Source organism: Calidris pugnax, unplaced genomic scaffold, assembly GCF_001431845.1.
Source record: "Calidris pugnax isolate Ruff unplaced genomic scaffold, ASM143184v1 scaffold18, whole genome shotgun sequence".
Lineage (NCBI taxonomy): Eukaryota > Metazoa > Chordata > Aves > Charadriiformes > Scolopacidae > Calidris > Calidris pugnax.
In genome coordinates, this window is record NW_015090812.1 from 17,161,669 (window position 1) to 17,185,290 (window position 23,622).

The following is a 23,622-nucleotide window of genomic DNA, read 5'->3' on the forward strand; positions in this document are numbered from 1 at the left end:
ATTAAATTTACTCTTTGCATTTCATCCGTGGTTTTGTGGTTGTTCCCGTGCCCTGTGTTGGCTGACACAGACCGCAGGCTGGGGAGTGCCTGGAGGACAGAGCCTGAAGCAGAGCCAGATACTTCATTTATGATCCACTTGTTAACCCAGACCTCCTTCTCCAAAGCACCCGGCTGGTGCCCGCACCCCAGCATCGCTGCAAGGATGGGGCAGAGGGGGCACAGCGGCGGGGCTGCGCAGGGGAAGGCAGGCATTCAGCGACAGCAGCGTGCTGCCAGGCCTAAGGGAGCACTGCCACCCCCCCCTCCGCACCCGGCGGTAGCTATAGAGGGACTGGGCCGCTGCCGGCCGAGGGTTCAGCGCGGGGTTAGGGACTGGGCAGAGACGTCCAGAGAAGCCCCGAGCCTGTCAGCGGCGCGGGCTGCTGCGGGAGCCTCCCCTTTCCTCCCAGGATGGCTTAGGCCTGGCTGCCTCGGGGTTGGGCTGCCCTACTGGGCGTTTCTCCGCCGCGGAAGCGCGGCGCCGCGGCGGGGTCAGGGAGCAGCTCTCGGAGGAGACGCCGGGCCCTGCCGGGCCGAGGCGGCCGGAGCCCACACGTGGCACCGCCTCACGGGCCGCGCGCCGCCCGCGCTTCCGGCGCTCACCGCGGGGAGGGGGCGGGGCCAGGCGGCGGAAGCGTGTCCCTGCTTCCGGCGGAAGCGACGTCCCTCGCAGGTCGAGCCCGCAGTCAGAGCGTTTCCGCCTCGCGGCTGCCCTCACCGTGGGGCCAGGCGCCGCCGCCGCCGAGGTGTGAGGGCGCCGAGCCGTGCTGCCGGCGGGTAATTTGGCGTCTCGCCTTCCCTCAGGCTGCTCATAAGGCGGCGGCGCCGGCGCCCGGAGGATGTGGCAGAGGCGGCAGTGGCAGGCGCCGCGGCCGAGGGCGCCCTGAGCCCCGAAGGAGCGCTTCCCGGCTCCGCTCACCGGTGGCCCGGCCCGCTCGTCCAGCGGTCCCCTCCGCCGCGTCGACCCCCCGCGGCAGCGCCCGCCCCTGGCCGGCTCCCTGCGCGCTGGAGCCCCGCGCCGTGGCTGAGAGGGAGCCCGTGAGCGCGGGAGCCGAGCGCCTGTCGGGGAGCCAGCGGCAGCCAGGATGGCCTCGTCGTCGGGAAACGACGACGACCTCACCATCCCTAGGGCTGCTATCAACAAGATGATCAAAGAAACGCTGCCCAACGTCCGCGTGGCGAACGACGCCCGGGAGCTGGTGGTCAACTGCTGCACTGAATTCATCCACCTCATCTCCTCCGAGGCCAACGAGATCTGCAACAAATCGGAGAAGAAAACCATCTCCCCGGAGCATGTCATACAAGGTAGGCTTCCGGAGGCGGTGTGCCGCTGCCCGGTGCGACACGGGTCTCTCAGCCTTTGGGCTGCTCCTGCCCCCGTGCGACTTCTTCCTCTGTGGTTCCTTGTAGCTACGTAAAAGACAAAAGGCAGAGATCTGCTAAGGGTCTGGAGGAAAAGTATGTGTTGTCTGGCTTGTCAGTCGCGTTGCGAGGGAGGGTTGTCTTTGTGTGGTTAGAGTGACGGTTGAGTGTGCTCAGGACCAGCCCTCATTTTGTGGTTCAGTGAAGTCTGTGATGTTTTGAGTGAAGTCACCAAATCCATTTGTCTTTTTCATACCTGTGAAATGAGGTCTGTTTTTTCAAGGTTATGAAGTTTTCTTTTACAGTATGCTTTGAGATTCTGGGCTTACTAAATGTCTTTTTAATTGGAGACTGACAAAAGAGGTGTGATTTGGTATGTGGGGCCTATACTTTAATCCGGAATCACCCTGTCTGGGTTCTCTACAGAGTAAAATACTCCTCTAGGGCTATCTTTGGAGTCTGATTGTCTAAAATTAAGTTTTTGTATCTGTTGTATAAAGCATTTAAATGTGACCTATGACCTCACATCTTTTTCTGCTGCTGACTTGCACTTCCCCTTGCTTGAATAAATGAAGTGTTCTCTCTCTGTCTCTTTTTTAATTTTCTTTAAATTCTGCACAAACAGGGAGATCCCTTGCCTCATCCTTTACTCTGCAACGGGCATCTCTTTTTCAGGAATCCTTTGCTGCTTAAGCAAAGGTGGTCAATACCAGTATCTGCTGCAAACAGATGTACAGCAGTAATAGTGAAAAAACACTTTACTCTGCTGCCTGGTAAAGATAGTAGCATTTGCAGTAGAGCTATTTTCAGGACTGCAACGGTATCAAGTTAGTTTAAAAATTGTTACATTTTTTCATAATAATTCTGTTTGAAACAAAAAAAATCTGATTCCTTTGGATTGTAACAAGTTTCAAGTACTTGACTGGATTATGAATAGCAAAAGAAAATATGTAGCATGTATGAGTATGAGCTTTAATGTTAAATAAAATACGTGTGTATCTGGAAGCCTAGCAAAGCAACTCCAATATAGAAGCTCAGAATGTAAAGAGTAAAACTTGTGCTTGCATGTGGAAGTATATTTGAAGAAGCTATCCATGTATTTATCCCAAAGGACCATCAGAATATTTGAGCTGAGTTCTTAACACAGGAATAGACATGATCTTTAAGGTTGAGAGCAATAAACAATCCATGTATGAAAGATTTAATCTATTGCTGCCCTAGGATTAGTCTGGGTTTTTTGCTTTTGAAAACAAATGGAAAGGGAAATGTGTGTGTATATACGCACCTGTGCATGTACATATTATCAGCAGGTGGTCCCAAACCAAATACTTCGTTGGATTCTATGTCTTTGTGTTACCAGATTTTAGAGGTAGATCTAATTTGAAAATAATCCTTCCTGTACTTTTTAGTCAAATACTACTAAGGAAGACTTTGGAGATGTATCAATTTTTGTAATGCTCTAGAGATGGAAGGATTTGCTCATGAATTTTTTTGCTGTTCTTATCTTTAGGGATGTATATATGCTATTAGCTTCTTCCAGATGCTGGTCAGTTGGCAGGTGGTCCCTCTGTGAAGTGTGAGAGTTTAGATCACTAATTTTGGAAACAGTGGTTAAATGCATATAGGCATAGCATTTTCATCCACCTGCATACATTCTAGACACTTGATGTGTTGACTGCCTCTTAATGTAGCTCCATGACAATGATGCTAGCAAATTAAGTAATCGAAATATGTTTCTTGTGGTCAGCCAGATATCTTGTTCATTTGAAATGGTTAAACCAGCTCATTTACAAGTAAAATGAGGTTAATGGCCTTACATCACACCTGGTCCCATCTAAACACAGGCTGCTCCCAAGAGGAATCTTTTTGTACCCTCCCTAGAGCTGGATCTAGCAAGTGCTGATCCAACTGACCCTGTTGCTTTTTGAGAATCTGGGGTGGAGCTCCGTTTTCCGTCAGGTGAGTTTGCTGATCTGGCTGTTCCTGTAAACAAGAAGTTACTAGGTTGGAAGCAAGAAGGGGGAAGGGTATTTTGCTGGGAGGGAGGAAGGGGAAAGAGGCACTGCGGTTGGTGACACCCTACCATTGGATTGTATTAGAGGTAATGTGAAACTCCACTTGCCACTGTACTTAGGTGTTTGGCAGCAGTGGTGCTTAAGACACCCTTCCTTTGCTGCACTAGTGAAAATGATTGTGTGGCCACATGCTAAGCTAGAAGTCTTTCCCCTGGCCACTGGGTTACCCTTCAGATAGATGGAAGCCTGCCATGTTTCATTGTGTGGTAGCACAAACACTTGACTGGCACAGTGCAGTCAACATCATAGGGAAAGGAGAGCAGAGGCTTCTTGCATCCCATGAGAGGTCTGATTTGGTAGATGTACTCAGACTGCGCCAGGCCCTCACTGTTAGCACAGCAGCTTCCCTGGAGAGTACCCAGCGGCACCAAGGCTACGCAATAGTCATAAGTGGAGATAGTCTCTGTGTTTATTGTTGCATCTCACCATCAGGAACCCAGTTGTGAGTCTGAGAGTCTAGTAAGCAAATTAATATCCTTCTGCACTGGAACAGGAAATAACTTCATTTGATAGTTATACAAGTCATGGCAAAGCAGACTTTTTAGGATGGATTAAAGTTCTATTGAATTCTGAAAATAGTGAGATGTTAAATTCACCATTTTTATGAAGTTGATTACTCGGTTTACATAGAACTGTTGTGCAGTAAGGTAGTCTGTGGGTTGATGGCAAATCCTATAGCTTCTTTCCATGGACTGATTAATTGGAGATCTGCACCTTCATGCAGTTGTTAAAAGTGGGAGGAAAGTGGGGAAAAGATAGTTGTGATTTGGTGTTTGTAAATATGAAAAGTGCCCGCCCCCGCCAAAAAAAAACCCAAAACCCTGACAAACTGTGTTTTAAAATTCAGTTGTTTAAATTTGGTGTGATCATTATACCCTCAGTAAGATACCAAATTTTCAGTATCTGAGTAGATACGTAGATTTCAGACTCAAAAAATGGAAAGACTCTGAATTTTGGTGGAACAATAGCTCTGCTAAAGTAGTGATCACTTGTCTCATGTTTTAGCACTGTGCTGGTAAAAGGGATTCGTATTTCTTCCATGCATGTGTCCTGTAAAGCCTTGATGTGCTTCAACTGGATAGTAAATTTCTTAAGTCGTTTCACAGCCAGCAGGATTTTGATGCACTAGACCTATGGTGCATACATGGTTTTTCATAGCTTTATTATGTTGAGCAACTGTACAAGTCTGCCTTGGTTATATCATACGTTTTCTCATAGAAACTGTGGGCTAGTTGAAAAAAGTGTTTCCAGTGTCTGTCTGTGTGTGGGCTGAGGCTCAACTGACATACTGTCTCTGAAGTAATTTGATTATCTCTAAATCAATTTGTCTTTTAACTTTATTTTTCTTAAGAAATGGGTATTATGTAAGTTCCTTTGCCAAATGTTCTTGAAGGAATGTTAGTCCTGCACGACTAGACAGCTGTACTGTATTGCCCTATTGAAGACACTGTATTAATTGTTTCCTTGAGCACAGGTTGGAAGTTGAAAAATTACAGAATGCCTTTGGGTTATTGTTTAGGTGTAGGATACAATGACATGCTGCTGTAATTATGGGTAGGAAAAGGTTGCTTACAAAATTGTTAGTATATACTCTGAGTTAGTGTAACTAAGAGCTTGTTTATAACAAGTTGTTGATTGCTGTTGTGCACTTTATTTTAGTGCTATTCTTTAATACCTTGTGATGTAAGGTTAAAATAAAGTAAGATAAAGGTTAAAACAATTATCATTCTATAAAGAAAACCGATTTGTGTAAATCCTGGAAGTGAACTAGGTGTTTTATTAAGCTGAGACTTGTTTCTAGTATAATTGGTGTTTATGTAATATTTCTAGCGTATTCTGTAATAGGTTGCACTTTGGGGTGTGTGTATGTGGAGGCATCATGTAGTAAATGGTGAATCAGGAAACAGCTGTGTGCCTTTTGTCACATGTTCTACCTGGGTTTTTATGATCCTTTTTACTAGTTTTGCATTCTTTAAAAAAAACATTGTTGCAGGATATAGCTGCATTTCAGATTTCTCTGTGCAGATAAAAATGCAAGGTTTTAGTTGCTGCATACATTTTCATGTAGAGATAAATAAAAAGGTTTCTGTTGAGAAACAAAACAATAAAGAACTCATACATAGTTTTATATAACTTTGTATGTAAGTATGTAACTGGCACTTCAAATTAGGTATTAAAAGACAAAAGCTAAAATTCATAGGTTTAAGGTAATAATTATTTCTGTCTTAATAAAAGATCTGTGATCACTTTACATGCAATGCTTTTGATCTGTTATAGGTTGCTAATTTACCTTCTAGTGAAGACTTGCAACAAAACTGGAAAGATAGAATCCCTGGTAGATGAAAGATTAACAATCCAGATAGGAAGTACTTCGTAGCTGTATGAATTTTGCTTGATTCTGATAGGTTGAATATGGGAGAAAGATGTCTTTTAAAGAATAATGCCTATCTTTAGCAAAATATCTGACAGTCGTGAATCCTTTGCAAGTGCAGACTTCTTTGGTTGTACTTTACTAAACTTAATTTTTCTAGCCTGAGAAAATGCGTTCTTAAATGACATAGGAGAAGAAACGGGAAAAATAGCTGTCATGTCTTCTTATGAACACAGATTTTCTTCACCAGGTGATAGAAAACCGATCAAATATCTTACTACTTTTATTTTTAATCTTTTAAATAAACAAATCAGTATCTATTATCAAAAGCTTTGTAAAAGATGAACAATGCATTTTCTTTCTCTCTTTCTTTCTAGCACTAGAAAGTTTGGGATTTGGCTCCTATATCAGTGAAGTAAAAGAAGTCTTACAAGAATGCAAAACAGTAGCACTAAAGAGAAGAAAGGCCAGTTCACGCTTGGAGAACCTCGGCATTCCAGAAGAAGAGCTTCTAAGGCAGCAACAGGAATTATTTGCAAAAGTAAGTGAAGCAATACTGATGAGGTTGGAATAATTAATGCTGCCAATCTAGTGCCACAAAAACATATGCACACCTCAAGAAGTATCACCTTCCTTGTGAATTGCTGTGGCATCTATGATGCTATTGACCTTGGCCTGTTTGAATTGGGGAAAGTAAAGTCAACAAGTAAGATGCTGCTACTCATTACTCCTGTCACTTGGCATATATACAAACAAATTTTATACTCTTAAGTTTAAAAAGCATGTTTTTTTGCTGCTACTTACGTATTGCCATTCTACTGCAGAGAATACATCAAGAATTACATGGCTGAGGAAATAAAAGAATGACAGCTGGTGTTCTAGGAAATTACCACTTTTGATGCATTAAAAATGAAAGTATTTTTTCTGTTTCTGGTCATCAGTGCACAAATGTTATTTCTTAGGCTTTGAAAGAAACATTTAATTGTTCAAAATTTCTAATTTGTCCTTTCTCATCTTCCTTTACTCTTGGCTAGACTCTAATTGAGTGAATTCATGCATGAATTTTTAAAGAGGCAATTCGGGCATAGGAAAAGCATTTGCCTGCAAATACTGTGCGTGCGCGCACACACACATTTTCCTTCATCCCAGCCTTCTCCTCTCCCAGCTTTCCCAAATAGTCAATTAAACTCAGAGATGTTCACAAAGTAAAACCCAATTCTATTTATTTATCTTTCTACACCATCTTTCTCTCTACTCTTCCTTAGTTTGACAAGGAGACCATTCTCTAAACTAAGTGATGTGAAAATTATCTTGGATTTCTTTCCTCTTACCCGAGGCATGAGTTGTCTTTTCTCAATTTGCTTACTTTAATTTCCTCTGGTGAAAATGCTTATTCAGTTGTGTGTTAACATGCCTGATTACTGTGACCTTCTTTCCCCTTCACTATACTTCTATCTTGCTGAAACAATTAATAACTGTCTTTTTTCATATTGCAACATGCCAACTATTTTAATCTTAATTGCATGATGAATTTTAAGACATTTAAAATTTCAGCTTAGCACGTAGCTGTTGTCAGCATGCAGTGAAGTAGTTACGATAAATTCATGTGTGCCTAACTTTTGTTTGCCTGTACGAACATTAAAACGACCAATATGGATGTTTCTGGATTAAGGGTGAGATTTACAAATAATACCCAGTTTGATACCTGCTTTATACTTACCATTTTGTTCAAATAACTTAGCATGGTATACAAAATGAAAAAGCAGCAAAGATAAGGTGTGTTAAGGGAGTACTAGCTCCTAAGTAACAACAACAAAAAAATAATGCTGAAGCCACAGCCGTTTTATGTAAGCCACACTTTATCTAAGGAATGACCCCTTGAGGTATGTTCTGTTTAAATTCTACAAAACTTTGCCTAAATGTCTAAGGCAATGCATGCAAGTTTGACTTTTTTTTTTAAATAATCTTTGGTAATAAGGGAAGTCTTTGCTTAGGTTCAACGATGGCAGTCTCATTTTTCAAAAATACTTGTTGTGATATGCTGTTGGAGGTGCTGTACTTATTCTTAAAAATGGTTAGCACAAATACAGGACCATGCACTTGTGTAACCTTGTTAGTATTCTGGAGCATGACACTAACGCTGTCGTCTTGCTCTAGTTTTAAAATACTTGCCTGTTAATACTATGAATGTTTGCCTATAGCTTGGATTATTGTAGATATTTGAAGTCAGTGGAATGGCTTATCCTGATGTTCATGCATGTCTGTAAATTTTTGTGCAAGATGAGGGCCTTAACAGATTTAGTTGGTTTTTTTTTTTGAGGCTTCCTCACTAAAGTTTGTCTGTGTGATAAATGAGTTACATTTACCAGATACTTATAAAGCTTTTTAGTCAATACAACTCAATGATTTTTCCATTTTTGGTATGTGGCTAAGTGGTATCATTATAAATATGACAGTGAGGGTAGGCACTGACAAGAGGATCCATCCAGTGTGAAGTGCTGAGCCTCTGATACCTGGTGCGTGCATGTGTATCGCCTCGTTGAGTGTACAGTAAACTTAATTGTAGCAGGGTCAATAGGGAGGCCTATTGTTATCTTATGTGTGATAAATATGCCTCTCCTGTGCGTACAGATGCTGCTCTCTTCCTTTGTTTAAAACTTTTCAATGTCTTAAATTGTTTTCCAGCCCTTGTAACTTCACTACCACTTGAATTCTGAAATACCAAAAAGTCTTAATTGAGAAGAGATTTCTAGCTCAGTAAAAGTGTTTTAATGCTGGAACAGACTGAGGGAATGTAATACTTATTTTAAAATAAGAGAAGACTCCCATTTTTTCACTTCGCGAAGTAGATAAACTGGTTTGGATCATTTTACAAAGCATCATCTTTAGCACCTTGAAGTCTGCAAAACTGTAAAATTTGTTGATGATTTGGGGAAAAAAAAAAGGAAAATTCAGTGAGTGCAATGGGATTAGAAAATTAAGACTGTAATGATTTCCTAGTGATGACTTGTAAAAGCAGAAAAGTAAAGACGACTGAAGATTTTTAATCTTTAGAACTTTATCCTAATGTTCACTCAAAATAAAAATTGAAGTTTTAACTTTGACTCAATACTGTTGAAATCGGCAGTAGTTGCTGAAAACCAAGTGGAAATGGTAGATAGAAAAATGAGAAGTCACCAGTTGAAATATCTGAAATGTTTTGTTAGAATGTCTTCTACCTTTCAGTAAAGGACTGTACCTTTCTGTAGCAAAGCCATCCTCAATCTGCAACCTGAATTTGAGAAGACCTTGCATTGCTCTGTTTTCCAAAGATTGCTTAGCAAAGTAAGATAATGGCTTTCTTCATATTTTTGTAATAATCTATGCCTTTGTGGTACAACTGGATGATTTCATAATTGCAAATTTTAGTATTTGTAATCAACAAACTAGGGCTGTTCTTATCTCTGAACTGTGATTTAGTGTTAAGATCCCTTGAAATCGAAAAAAAAAATTTCCATTGCTTTGCCTCAATTTTTCCATTAGGAAATGGGTTCAGCTTCTGACAATAGAACTTAATGTCAATCCTGACAATGGAACTTAAATACACTACCTCTTGCCTTTTGTTTTTGTAACTATAAATCTCCAAGTGATGGCCTCTTCAGAGAAAGAGAATATAGCTAAACATCTTGGTACAAATAAAGGTACTTCTAGATGTGTTTTTATATGTACAATTAATAAAAATTATACAAAATGAATCTGCAGGTGCACATAAAACTGCTTTTAAAGATAAAGTACTCCAGAGACTCTTCAGAAGCTATGTATGGCATTAACAGTTAAATTCCTGTCTTTAGGCTAGACAACAGCAAGCAGAACTGGCGCAACAGGAATGGCTACAGATGCAACAAGCAGCTCAACAGGCACAGCTTGCTGCTGCCTCAGCCAGTGCATCCAATCAGGCAGGATCCTCTCAGGATGAAGATGATGAAGATGATATCTGAAATTCACCAGCTGAGTTTGTCTTTACTAAGAAATATTTTTCCTGCACAATGAAAACAGTGAAATGAATGCTTACCTGTAAGTTTGTATGCATAATGGACTGGCAGTTGGTATTCTAGGGGTGTCTGCTGTTGTGTGCTGTACATGTATAAACTGTCTTTTTTTGAACTCTTGAAGATTAAGGTTCAGTATCATATCAACTTTGGATTTTTAATGGTGTATATGGAAATTTTAGATAGCAGTGCGTCATTTATTTGATCAATAAACAGTGTTACAATAAACAACGAGTTTATAAAATATAGGAGATTTATACAAAAAGCTCTAAATCCACATTTGCATTTCTTCCCTTTTAACTAAACTATAAAATCTTACTTAGAATTTTTAATTTTTTTGGGGGGGAGTGGTACAGTAGACATAATCTGCTAACGGGGAAAAAAAGCAGAGTTCAGCATGGTAGAGTCTGAATTCCTAGTTCTTTTCAAAATGAGGCTGTATATGGCAATAAATATTATATATGTTCAGATACCACACTTGTTAAAATTTGAAAATGATACAGTTTCACAAAGCTAGGTAAAGGTATGTTTAACAGGAGTTGTACAAATTCAGTCATTTTTTTGTATAGGGGTGAAAAAAATAGACCCAAGGTTTTATTATGACATCCTTTGACAGTCCTAACTGATTATTTCACTTCAAAGACTGCCTGGTTTGAAGAACTAACTCTGCTATTATTTCACTCCAGTTTAACGTTAACTGTTGTTGATGGTATTTTGTAGTCCAGATCTATTCATATTTTTGAGATATAAAGTTGGAACTTGCTGAAACAAAATTGGTTTAGTTCCACTGATGTAACTGGGAATGATTAAGTATTCAAGCCTAAGAAAGCAAAAGCCGAAGCTAAGAGCATGCCTACCATAAAAGAGGGAATTTATTTAACCTTGATTAGTCATTGTTGTCAGCATAATGCTAACATTCTCCAGACTAGATTGCCACTGGATTGCTAAGATACCTTGTTGAAAGATAACATTCTCTTCATTCAAATTGGTTCGTAGGTAAGTCTGGGTTTTTGATAAACTATTCCCCAAGAGTGATCAGCAATACATGGAACAGAAGTGATGTAGTAGTCGTTTTGATAGTTGATTTGAAAATTCTGTTGATTAATGGATGAGCAGCTGTTCTCTGTGTTGAAATAAAGCACAGTAGTGTCCATTGCTGAGTTTTAATGTGTTACTTGAAGTAATACTGGCATATCTTCTGGTACACTAATCTGAGCAGACTAGAAAAGCCACTTGCATGCTGCTGTAGATGATCCCATAGCTCTCAAACAATGTGGATTGTTTTTTATTAACTTATGTCCTCAGCAAGTTGCTCTAGTTCAAATTCTTGAGGAGGTCTGCAGCAGTCTGTTTACGCAAGGATGCAAACAGACAATGGTGTGCCCATTTTTACATAAAGATCTGAACAAGGTACAATTGGCACATATTCAGATCTCAGTCATGTAGTGACTTTTCATTTAAATTTGAGATGCATCAAATACATTTGTATATTGAATAAATGTGAACATTAATGCAGTGAAAACTCATAAAAGTATTTGTTTGAATGTTTAAGTTAAAAACAAAACACCATTCATGGATACTATATGAAATATGTTAGGCAAGGTTTGACCGAGGAAGTGGTTTTCTGTAAAGGTTTAAGTACCAAAGGTAGAAAAATCTAGTCTAGTGATACAATGTTAATGTGCAGTGTTGGCTTTTCTAATTTGTACTGTAACACCTTCACACTTTCTATTTTAAATGAGTCTTTTCCTTTTAAATAATATTAGGTATATTTTCACACCCTTCTTTTCTGATGCAGAATTCAGGTTAACATTTTACTGCATCTGGTATGTATGGTGTAATATGTTTGGATCCTTGTGACCTTTCTTTTGGACATTCTTGTGCTTTTTCATATGCTGTATTCTTCAAGCAATAAAATTCTGATGTGTTTTTATAAAATTGCTTTTATATTTAATGAATAGTCTGTCGTCTTCATCGCATTTATAAAGAAAAAAGTTGAGACTACTTAAACTCTGCTGTTATTTTGACCCACTGAACACTTCTTGTGACCAAAGTCTTTGCAACCTGAGTGCTGTTGGATGGCATTGCTGTTCACTGGGGTTGTTACTGCTTGCAAACAATATTTCTGGGCTTGACCTGCTCTCTTTCCTCTTGGGAATTGTGTTTTGTGTATATGCATTTTTCATTTTTATAACCTGACCTTCTTAACTTAAAGTTGGGCAAAACCCCTGTAGATCAGGTATAAGCTACTGAACAAAGTGACAGACTACAGGCAGAGGCTACGGAAGTAAGAATATATGTTAGTCTTCTCTTGAATTGATTTCATGTAGATCGTCTTGTTTAGAGACTACTTTACATATTCAGCCATTCCACCTCAAGTATGAAAAGTAAATGTTGGCAGCTGCAGGGGGAGAATCTTCACTGATCTTACAACAAACTAAGAATTCTGTATTACTTTCCTGTTGTGCTTCCATGTACTAGCTGTTCAGTGAAGATGAGATTTCTGAATTTGTGGTACCACTGATTTTTTTGGTACACTAGATACATACAGTGTAAAGTTTGGTTAATGAACTGTATTGTTGCTTTGTCTCAGAAGAAACATGTATAAGGATGTGTCCGTTTCTTAAATATTGAGTTGATGAGATTATCTGTGGGCTTTCCATAATAATTATTCCACCAGTCTGTTTCAGAGTGCTTTCACTAAGTGACTTTCTTGCAAAATCTTTTTCTGTTACTTTAATAAAGTGTATGTCTGCATGACATTGTGGATAATGAATATAGTTGTATTTACTACACTGAGGTGCTTTTAAAGGAAGTGTCTTAAGGATTCTAAACATCAAATACTTAAAATGGTATTCAGATTTCACTGCTTAAATGTGGCTAGTTGAGTTTTGGTATTGAAACACTGGAAGGGTGGAAAAAGTCTTCGGAAGCCACAATCATAAATGGTGCTCTTCATATTTTGTAAAAGTACCTCCATTAAGGAGGACTCTGTGTAATAATGACTGTGTTGATCTTTTCATAATTTTGCAACAGTGCCAAGTCAAGGGCATAAAGTGACTTAATGGTTGTTGTGGAACAGCAAAATCCTTACTCTGAAATGTGCATCTCGTTTTAGTCTCCCAGTGTTGGATTGCCATTTTGTTTAAACCGTGCACAAAACAATGTGGAAGGAGAAGTGTAATATGAAAGGTTAAGAATGCTGTGGTTAAATTTACTTTTAGTATTGCACTATTAATCTGTCTAAGGTGGAAAAGTTTTACTTGGGGCTTACACAGTGGGAGCACATCAGTGGGATACTGGGCAGTGTTGAGATGGATTTTGCTTACAGATAAATTAGATAGCTTAGCTGTTTGATCCCTTGGACTGCTAAAAGTCTGCTCAACGATTGTGCCATCTGTGACTAGAGTATGTGGGGTATAACTCAGTGATGAAAAGGAGTATCAGTGAGGCTTAGCCTAAGCCAGTTAAGGTTTGCTGGCAATCAGTAATAATAAGTTCCTTTTCAACAGATGTTTGTGCTTAGTTGTTGTGTTGTTTTTTGTTTGTTTGTTCTTTCCTGGTTGAAATCAGTGGGTTTGGTTCTATGCAAACATAGCTACAGAAATTAGTAATTTTGAGAATTTAATAATGGAAGTAGTTACCCAGTTCTTGGGCAACAAACATGCTAGAGCTGTGCATTCCTGGAAAGAAACTGATCTAGTGAATGCTTGAATTGCAGGCTGTCCTTTTCTGTGGTACTGTGCTAGGATGCAGCTGAGCCCGTACTTGGGGAGTGGGGCTTCTGCAGCAAAGCAGTGAATCCAATTGGATACGCCAGATCCCATACATCAATCATTCATAAATGCCATAAGTATGGGTTTTGCTGTATGGATGAGTCTAGCATAAACTTGAATAACCTAGGTAGAAATGTGTAGCAGATGTTGGGGAAGGTGATGTTTGGTTGTAATTTTTCTTGCCTGTGACTTACTGTCATGCTGACTACAGGAATACAGCATGAAGACTTCTGTCCCACAGCCTGAACCAAATGTTCACGTAAGGATTGACAGTACTTAGTACAACCTGTTTCCTTTTTCCTGGGTTTTAAATGTGAAGAGCTACTATGCTTTACATATCTGGAGTGAAGATTTATAAGAGGCGTATTAAGTTATATAAAGATTACATTTAATTTCAGGGCTGAATCTTCATGTGGCTAACTTTTGTAATGCTTTAGAGTTGTTGTTTTTTCTTGTTTCAAAGAATGTAATGGATATTAAACTAGAGGCACTGAACTCTTATAGGCATCAAAGGCAGGAGAATCACACCATCGCAAGGTCTGGACTTCACTTCTCCCCTTCCCACTCAGCCCCCACCTGGGATAACTAATGTTGTTGGTGTAGTAGTATGCGTAGTGGTATGGAGTGCTGTAACTTGAAACAATTTCCACACTAATTTCAGTAGAAATTAGTCCAGTTTTGGTATTAGTTCACTGCAGTTAAGACTCAATAACTTTTATATCTTCAAAGCATTGTACAAGCATTAATTAGGCGTAGGCAATGTTACACTGCCCAGTGTAATAATGTCAGTATTTTAACAGTCCATGCTGTGCTTTGAAGTTAACACTTTCACATGCTACAGAACTAAAAAGTGGTGCACTATGTAGAAGAAAAAGATGTTATCTTCATGTCAGACTACATGGAACTCATCTGAGATGAGGGTGACTCATCTAGAGAGCAAGTAATTGGGAAAACATACAGACTTGTTATAAAAGTCATTGTCAGAGATGAAAGCGTGTATTTGTAATAGCACAGTGCTTGGGTTGCTGGTTATGGCCCAGGACTTGGTTTCATTAATGTTGTGTTCAAATTTCATTCTGTCACCTATAGAGTGAAAAACCACAGTTGAATTAGAAATCAAATTAAATGTCCTTTCTGTTTCAGGTACGAATATGTTTTCTCAGGCAGCAGTGTAACCTGTGGAAGAGAACTAAATTTATCAGGGCAGTGGCAGTGTTACTAATGCAAAAAGATCTAAAAGTCTGCACCATCCCACTCTGCAGTAAAGGAGACTTCACTTCTAAAAATGTTAGAAAATGTGTATGTTGAAGGAAGAATATGAGCAACAGCAATTATTTTTTTTTTCCCCCTACTGTAATGCAAACAGCTAACTGGTACAACTTTTCATGCGTAGATAATTATTTTATAAGCAGGTCAAATTCAAAACTTAAAGACAGTGGCTTCTTAAATATGCACATCTTCCATATTCTCTGATGGTGTTATGTATTTTATACCTATGGTAGTTTGTCTGGGATTGCTGGGTAAGTTGTATATAACTAAATTCATTACCCTTAAATTATTGTTCTTGTCTTGCTTTCAATATGTTCTAATGTTTTGAGACTCAAACCTGTTGGAAACAATCAAGTTTTAATTTCTACAAAAGTTTTACGGTTTTTGAGGTGCTTATAAAATTGTTTTATAAAATATAGTTCCAAATAAAATTTAAATAAAACTAAAGCTTTTTAAACAAATTATATTTGTTTATCATAATATATTGTATCATTAAAGTGAAAGGGGTAATTTTTGACAATGTGAAAAAGATGTTTCTTCTTTCTCTCTGCAGGATGTGAAAACACAGGGCTAAACTGTCTGTCACTGCTGTTAGTGAGTTAACGTTTTGCCACATCTTGGAAAAGGTATTTTACCTATTTTAAAAGCGGTGAAGTTCTGAGACAAAAACCACTCTCTAACTTTTCCCTGAGGAAAACGCACTGGCTTCCCTTCTGCGGTGGAAAGGATCTAGGGCATGAGTCACACAGTTCTGTGGGAAGAACCGTAGTAGCAGACTACGGGGAGAGGGCATTTCATTGATTGCTTTAACTGTGTTTTTGCTTTAATGATCTGAAAAAGGGATTGAGAATTGAATGAATGTTGCCCTAAAATAAAATATCTGGCATTGACTGTGTTATAATAGCATATTTTAAAAGTTTTTCCTTTATGAATGCAGAATAAAGCTTCTGAATGCTGAAATAATTTTTTTTTTTTACCCTCACATGTATCTGTGTTCGGATATATTTTTGTAACCTGTCTCTGTGGTGTATATATACTGCAACCCAGTATATATATATTATTAATATAATATATTGCAACCCAGAGGGGCAGTTTAGTCATCAAACTGAGTCAAAATTTTAACTTGGCGCTGAACATGGTGCCTTTTTTTAGTGTCAAAAAAGGTCATAGGAAATAGTGACATGGTAACGTCTTTTTGTGGACTAGTTATTCAAGATATAAAGGTAGTAGCAACACAGCTTGTGTTCTGTGTATTTCCTTTTAAAGAATACATCAGCTGAGGAGACGTGGACATAAGGAGAGTACCCGAGGGAGAGTACCCGAGGTAGTGGTGAACCCGAAGAGAAAAACTCTGGCTATTAGAAGATGAGTGTGTTAGGGAGGAAAAAAAATAGTCTTTAGAAATTGTGTCTCTTCTTCCCTTTGCATCTCACCATGTCTCAAAGGGAAGAATATGCAAATAGAAAAAAAGGGTGTGGGGGGAAAGACTCGTACTAGGATTTAGTTGGCTACCTGCTAGGTTTGATCTGCCATTTAAGTCCAAAGAGCAGGCATTGGTCTTTTAATTCAGTTAAATAGAGCTCCAAAAATATGTCACAAAAATAAAATCCCTTCCTAAACAAGTGATTTTTTTGTTTGTTTGTTTCTTTGGCATTACTTGAAAATTTCTGCAGTTAGTCTCTGATCAGAATCTCACTTGGAACAAATAAGAATGATAAATGGAGTGGTAGCTATCTTTATTAATGTAAGAGGGAGACATAGAATGGTAACAGATTTGCTTGGTGCTATACCTATTCTATGCACAGCACACTGTGTTCCTATTCCCATTGTTGTTTTATTTACTGATTCCTGTCTTTTTAAGGTGGTTAATAGTGTGAGGAAGAGAGTTTTCTTGGATATGTGAATTACTCTTGAGTTTCCTTCCAGACTGTGATCGTTTGACAGTATTTTTTGCATCAATTAAATGTGGTATTATGCAATGTGGACAACAACTTTCTCATGAGAAAAGGAGGAACCACCACAGATTTAAAATAAGAAGGGAGGGACACCTGAAATTAAACCGCTGAAATGAAATCCTTTAAAAGAGAGGAGTCTAGACCTGCAGTGGTATGGAAGGTAGGAAAATCAAGGGATCGTTCACCACCTCGGTTTCAGATTAATGTAACTCATCCCTTATTCAATGAAATAGGATCTGATTGATTACCGCAGAACAGGTTGGCATTATGCTGTACTGCTTGTTCTTCCGCTCGCCAGCAGGTGGCTGCCAAGTTCATGAAATGGCTTGAAACTACTGTGAACCTGTTAACTGGTTTATAGACTACAGTGGTAATCCATAAACCAGTTTTAAATTAAGATTCCTTTAATAAGATTAACCAGTAACCCAGGATAGTGATTATGTTCAAATGTTAGGGCAGATTTTGCACAACTGCACATATATTTGTGTTTCTGGTCATAGTTCAAAGTCAGATGATAGTAAAATATTTTGGCAAGTCTGAAAATGGGCAGTACTGATCCTTAGCTACGCATTCATCCATTATTAATTTGTCTACAGCTTGAATTAGTACTATGACAGATTCTCCATCTTTCAGTATAGATAGGGTATGACAAACCATACACTCTGCTTCTAAGCAGCTAGCTAATCCATGCCGACAGCAGTTACTATTCAAGTCTTTGGTTGTTATCTCAAAACTAATATTTCTTATGCCTGTAGATAATATGGTAATGAAGAATTTTGACTCTCAGAATTCACCATAGCTATACCTAACTTCGCATATTAGATATGGTTTAATGTTCTTTTAATTGTTAGGGAATATGCACAGATTGGTGGGAGAATGGAGAAGACATGGGTTAGGTGAGTTAGAGATATCAGAAATTAAGGTAGCAAAGCCCTGGTGTTTATGTCTTTATATAAGTCTGAAAGTGTGTGCAATAAAAGCAAATGGATTTCTAGTATTTAATAGTATTTAAGCCAGTAAATGCAAGAAACTCATGCAAATTATATTTTGAGATCATGATTTATTGGGTATTCCCTGATATTTTGTAATTTTCCAGCCTTCAGCTTGAGATACAGTTATATGTTATCAAAAGGAAATGCTAAGTTATCATGTGATGGTCTTGCTTCACTGGAAAGAAAGCAAACTCCTGTGAAATAGAATATTGGTAGTTGATGCTGATTGACACCACATTTTCTCTGCTACATATGGCATGGAAAGATGTGCTCTTGGCTATAGTACAGGCAAAAAGAGCGAACAGGATATTTCACAAAAGCAGATGGAAGTTCTCATTTTCTTCCTATTTATAGCTGGTGTAAGTAGTGTCCTTTCAGTTCTGTTATCCCATTGCTGGTGATGTCTTTCTGTTTTGCTTGGTGAGATGAGAAAAAGAAGAAACATACCTTTCTTCTGCTATATAAACTGGGTACAGTTCCCACAAAAATTCAGAGAGGAGAAAAATTAGGATTAGGTCACTCTATGCAGCGGGTGAGGCTGCACTAGTAAGTGCAGTTTTCCTTCTGCCTTGAAGCAGGGGTGGTGTGGTCTAACAAATACAGTCTCCTGCAAGTTTTTTTGCTTTTTTTTTTTTTTTTTAAAGTATTACTGGAGTAAAACTGTCAAGTTTATTTTGCCTAATAGTTAAAATAGGAACCCTGTGGAAGTAAGCCTCAAGTCAGAGGCACAGCTACAAACACTCTGCATACTGCTGGTTACAGTTAAATAACCAGCCTCTGGGAAACAGGGGAGGTCTGTAGAGAACCCAGCACAAGCTGAAGTGTCCAAGACAGCTATTCTTTTGTCTCAAAGTATTTCCTGAGCTGTAATGATTACCCACTCACCACACGGAGGCATTATGAACATCAGTATTTTTAAAAATCAGAGCACTTTGAGTGCTGGTGATGGGGGAAATGCATGTGTAAAGTGTGGGGGGAGCCAAATCCTTTTGGTTTTGAAGTGAAAGAGATAATACTTAGTTTTTTTGCAACACTTCATTTTCTTTGTGGAGTAAAAATCCAATTTTAATATGACAAAGAGACTGCTGGCTAGCATAGAAAAGGATTAATGGCACCTCACACTGAGAGAGAGATATTTGGAAGTAATTTGTTTGGTCCTGCTGATTTTTGTGGCAATGGAAAGCTAAGCTGCTCTGTCTTTAGAAAGCGTGCCCACAGGGAGTGCCAGACAGCTTTTCTGCCACTCCAAATTAATCATGCAAATTGTTGTTCTGCCAAGATAATATCCTTAGGTACACTTGTAAACTTAAGAAGATTCTGTTGAGAATTGAACAGAATTAACAAAATACTATTGTAATAAATGGAATGATGTGGATTCAGTCTAAAAATAAAATTGGACAGTTTTCTTTTAAAGCCTGCATTAATTAGTCAATGATGGGGAAAATGGCTATACAGTACATTTTCTAAGCTAAAAATAAGTTATCATCATCTTCCAGAAAATGCTAGTGGTTTACAAGGATACTAGAACAATGTAATTTATCACAAAGCTTTTGCTGTGTGTAAAAATTACTTAAAGATGTCTTTAATGTACTCTTGAGTCCCTTTACTGAGAATTTTTTTTAATCTTTTTTTTTCTCTTTGCAAGACCAGTGTTTTTAAGGATGTCACTAGAAGACTAAAAATCTGTAGGGTAATATTTGTGTAATTACTTCTGGGTCTGGGGCCAGTTGCAATCCCTGATAACGGAAACAGTGTCAAAATTCTAAATGATTAACTGTAACATTTCCAGCAATATCCTGTGGAGATGCAGTAGACTCCTTCCTTCATCTTACAGCTAGGTCATTCCTCGTCCTGAAACGGTGAACTGGAGGAGAGCATAGTTCAGGAGATAGATGGGAACCTCCAAAAGCAAGATTTAGGAAAGGAAAAGGGTGGAACGATGACCTGCTGTCACACTTCTCGCTGCGCTTAAATGGGGTAACGTAAGTGTTATGCTGCTAAGTCATGTTCTATTTTTAATGAGTTAAATTTGGTTTGATCACATGGTCTTGTTATATTGTTTATGAATTCCAGGTTCTGTGATAACTTAGATAAGTGCTTTTTGTCTTTTAACTAACTTCCAGTCTCTTACCTTCGCAGTTTATTTTTGCAATGAGCTATGATCGTCTCTTTACCGATGAAGAAGTGGCTCCTAGTTTAAGTGAAGGTGAAATGCACACCTTCATATACGTACCTGATACTTAAAAGCAAACTGAACATCAGAAACCAGTCTTGAAAACAGTTGTGCCCATTTTTCAAATAAAACACCAATAAAGCCACTGAAATCTGTTGGCAAGAAACAGGCCTTGCAATTCAGGTTTTTTCAATCCTGTAATATGAAAACTCTACAGAAGGTGTTACAAAGGTTTTTATCCTGTATCACACAGACTTTAAAACTTACATTGTGGTTTTTTTATGTTTTAAAATAATGTCCAGATTAGCTTAAGAAATATTTACTGCCTTTCCAGGAATGTTGGAAGGAATCATTCCTCTATTTCCCTGTAGCGTATATATGTTGTCCAACTCTCCCCAGTCTGTTTCACTTGCTGCTGATAGCCATTGCTTCTTCAGGTAAAGTACCTCAGGCAATTGTGAACTGTACCCTTTGAGACAGATTTTGTGCTAATTCTCTAGGGGTGTTCCTGTGTTGCACAATGAAGGTCCAAGATCTGAGCTAGTTGAGAATGAGCTGATACAGCTAAATGGCTCATCGTGCTTCTGTGCAGACACACGGGGTTGTGTCCCAGAAACAGTATGTTAATGTGTACAGCTTCTGGCCTAATCAGCCTAGCTTCCCAAGTCTAATTGTTAACCTCTGAACATGAATAATTAGCCAGACTGCAGTAGCAACGATACTGTTTCCTACTTCGGTGCTAGCTTACTCAGAGCCTGCTCAGTAATATTTTTTGACTGCTGCTCTTTATAGTGTGCATATGCTCTTAAAAGGGAGGTATAGCCCAGAGGCTGCTGTGATTAACGCCTATCCTATTTTACACAGTATTTCAGGGAACCCTCTCAACCTGTTCTGGAGGTTGTGAAGTTACCCAGAATCTCTGCAACCTGACGCTTGCTTTACCCTAGGGCTAGTAAAGATGTTTTTTGAAGAGAGCTGCATGGAAAGTAGCAATCCTGTTTGTCCTGGGAAAAACCTCTCATTAGCCAGAGTTAGGCTTTTTAAGCATCGCTGAGAAACTAAGTATTGTATTTATGTACCTGTGATACAGGCTGCAGTTTCCTTCTCCTAAAATGGCTAGAGATCACCATAAAATATTCCATTTTCTTATATTGCTGTGAATTGAAAACAAATCCTGACATGTTGAGAGTGTTGGCCTTGCACATTTTGCAGAAATAGGAGTAATTAGTTAATTCTTAAATTAGAGTTAAATAAAAGAACCTAAGGGTTTGGGTATCAATCATCCAACCACAAATATTAATATATATATAAAAATATATATTACACTTTGAAACTCCCTAGATGTATGTTGCATGTAATGAAAGGCCAGTATTTCAAATCTGAGGGCCAAGTAAGTGTGACTTGCAAAGCTTCCAGATTCATATATCCAGAATTCAGAATACATTTTCCAGTAGATTAATTTGTAAAACTCCATTGGAACTTCTGAGGTTGAAAATTTTAAATCGAAAGTTATTTTTTAGGGTTAATTTTTAGATATCTACGCTGAAACAATTGGAAAGATGAGTTTTCCTGAAATGATCAGAGAGTATAAAATCCTGGCTGTCCTGAAGCCAGCAGTAGACTTCTAATTCACTTCAATAAGGTTCAGTGTACATTTGTTTCTCAAAATTATGTTTTTTAAAAAAAAATGTGCCAAATCCGGCATCCAAAACCAAAGGTGCCCAGATTGTTTGGTATGTTTATAAACCTTGGTTTGAACAGAGTAGAATATGAATTCTACTTAATGCATGATTAAGATTTTGAAATCCCTCTTTCTAAAATTAATACATATGCAGCAAGTTATAGCATGGGTATTAATTTAAAAGTTATATTAAAAAGCATATAAAATGAGCACGTTATTTTAATTTTTACTTAATTATGTTTTGAACTAGGTTATCTCATTGTATTATCTGACTATTTTTTTGAAGAATCGTATAAAGGTGTGTGGTGAACTGGTAGCTAAGCAAAAAGTTGTCTGAAGTTTGCAATGTTTAATGGAAATTATTTTTCCTAATCCTGAAAGGCATGTAAACTGAGTGAATTCAAATATATATTATTCATTGGTTTTTATAATTTATTTATCTCTGCTTCATTACACAAATCCTATACATGTATTCTGCCTGGTGAATGGTTTCAGTAATGCATGCGATCTAGAAAGTGAGTTCATGTGTCGGAGTTCGACTGAAGTGTGTCCAACTGTGGAGTTTAATCTTCAGAGCCTAAAATTTGGGGGTTATGTGACCACCAGCTTGCTAAAACATACATGTAGGCCACCACAGCGTGTGGCGCACACATTCATTTTGTGGATCCCCACAGACCAAATGCATTTCTTGTGTAATGGGATTAAACATTTCACTCCAGAAATCACGTTGTTGATCTGGGGGCTCATTTGCTTACTTTGATAAATTCTGGTGTTAGAAATACTCTAATATTTTCGTATCGATCTGGAAGAATTCGTGTTTTCCCTTCATATAGAAAACAGGACTAAACCTAAATTAAGTGTGATGCAAAGCAACATTACCTGAAAGGTGACTTGGGAATTAAAAAATAATTGGATTTAAGTAATTTTTGTTTCATTATATATGGAAATAAGACAGCAGTGTTTTCGCTGAGGTTTTTATTGCAGCCTATAGAAGCAATTTTACTTAAAAATATGAGGAAAATCTCGGAATTGGTGCCTTGAGAGGGGAATTCAGCTGGTTTTCAAAGCCTTTGCTTTCTGTTTGTGGCTTTGGAAAAAAAAAATACATCACTTTTTGACGAGGATTTAGCACCCCTCCTATTCTAGTTGCTGAGGAAACCCCCTCTTCTGAGGGGGGTTTCTGAACCCCCACGTTCAGTGCTTGTCGTTCATCCAATTACTCCGTTAAGAATGGGTTTTGTTGGTTTTTTTTCCCCTCAGGTGCCAGCCTCACCTTCCCTAACTTCTCCATTTATGCTTTACTCACACACACCTGTGGGGGGAAGAGAAAAAAAAAAAATCCCTCCCTGTTTATTTCTCTTCCTCGCCCCCGCGCCAGGGGGGGGGGGGGGGGGGGGGGGGGGGGCCCCCCCCCCCCCCGCGGCGGCCTCACCCCGTCCCGTCCCCCCGCCGCCTCAGCCGGGCCCGCCCCTCTCCCAGTTTCCTCCGCGGCTCCCCCCCTTCCCCGAGCCAGGCGGAGCTGGAGCTGGGAGCGACCGTCGTTCCTCGCTGCCGCCGCCTCTCCCCAGTGACCGAAGGCACCGGCGCCGCCCGGCGGGACCCTCTTTCGCCGCCCGACGCTTAATTCCCGCCGTCGCCTCTCGCTGGAGCCGGCGCTGCCCCCGCGGAGCAGCCATGAGCTGGGGCACGGAGCTGTGGGTGAGTCTCTCCCCCCCCCGCCGGGGGGGGGGGGGGGGGGGGTGTAGGCCCCCGCCTCTCCGCTGGGCGTGAGTCAGCGCTTTTACTGGGGGGTGGGTGTGAGGGCGAGGAGGCCTCGAAGCCGCCCGGGATACAAAGACCCGCGGCCTCGTCGCCTACTCCTGCCCGGCGCCCCCCCCTCCTCCTCCTTCATCAGCCGCT

At 39.5% G+C, this 23,622-nt stretch overlaps 2 protein-coding genes across 4 annotated transcripts in view; both read left to right on the forward strand.

Moving 5' to 3' along the window:
- Window positions 1-711: 711 nt before the first annotated feature.
- DR1 (down-regulator of transcription 1) lies at window positions 712-12,637 on the forward strand. Its single transcript, XM_014939372.1, has 3 exons — window positions 712-1,346; window positions 6,227-6,390; window positions 9,680-12,637. Exons 1-3 carry the CDS (start codon window positions 1,127-1,129, stop codon window positions 9,824-9,826), a joined length of 531 nt encoding a protein of 176 aa, XP_014794858.1. The 5' UTR covers window positions 712-1,126; the 3' UTR covers window positions 9,827-12,637.
- A 10,575-nt stretch (window positions 12,638-23,212) lies between these two features.
- The window catches only part of FNBP1L (formin binding protein 1-like), a 54,867-nt gene continuing 54,457 nt past the window's right edge, over window positions 23,213-23,622 (forward strand). For all 3 annotated transcript variants that reach the window (XM_014939022.1, XM_014939021.1, XM_014939023.1), the window contains exon 1: window positions 23,213-23,421. In XM_014939022.1, the coding sequence (XP_014794508.1) occupies window positions 23,398-23,421 (24 nt within the window). In that variant the 5' untranslated portion in view covers window positions 23,213-23,397. The remainder of the gene's footprint in view (window positions 23,422-23,622) is intronic.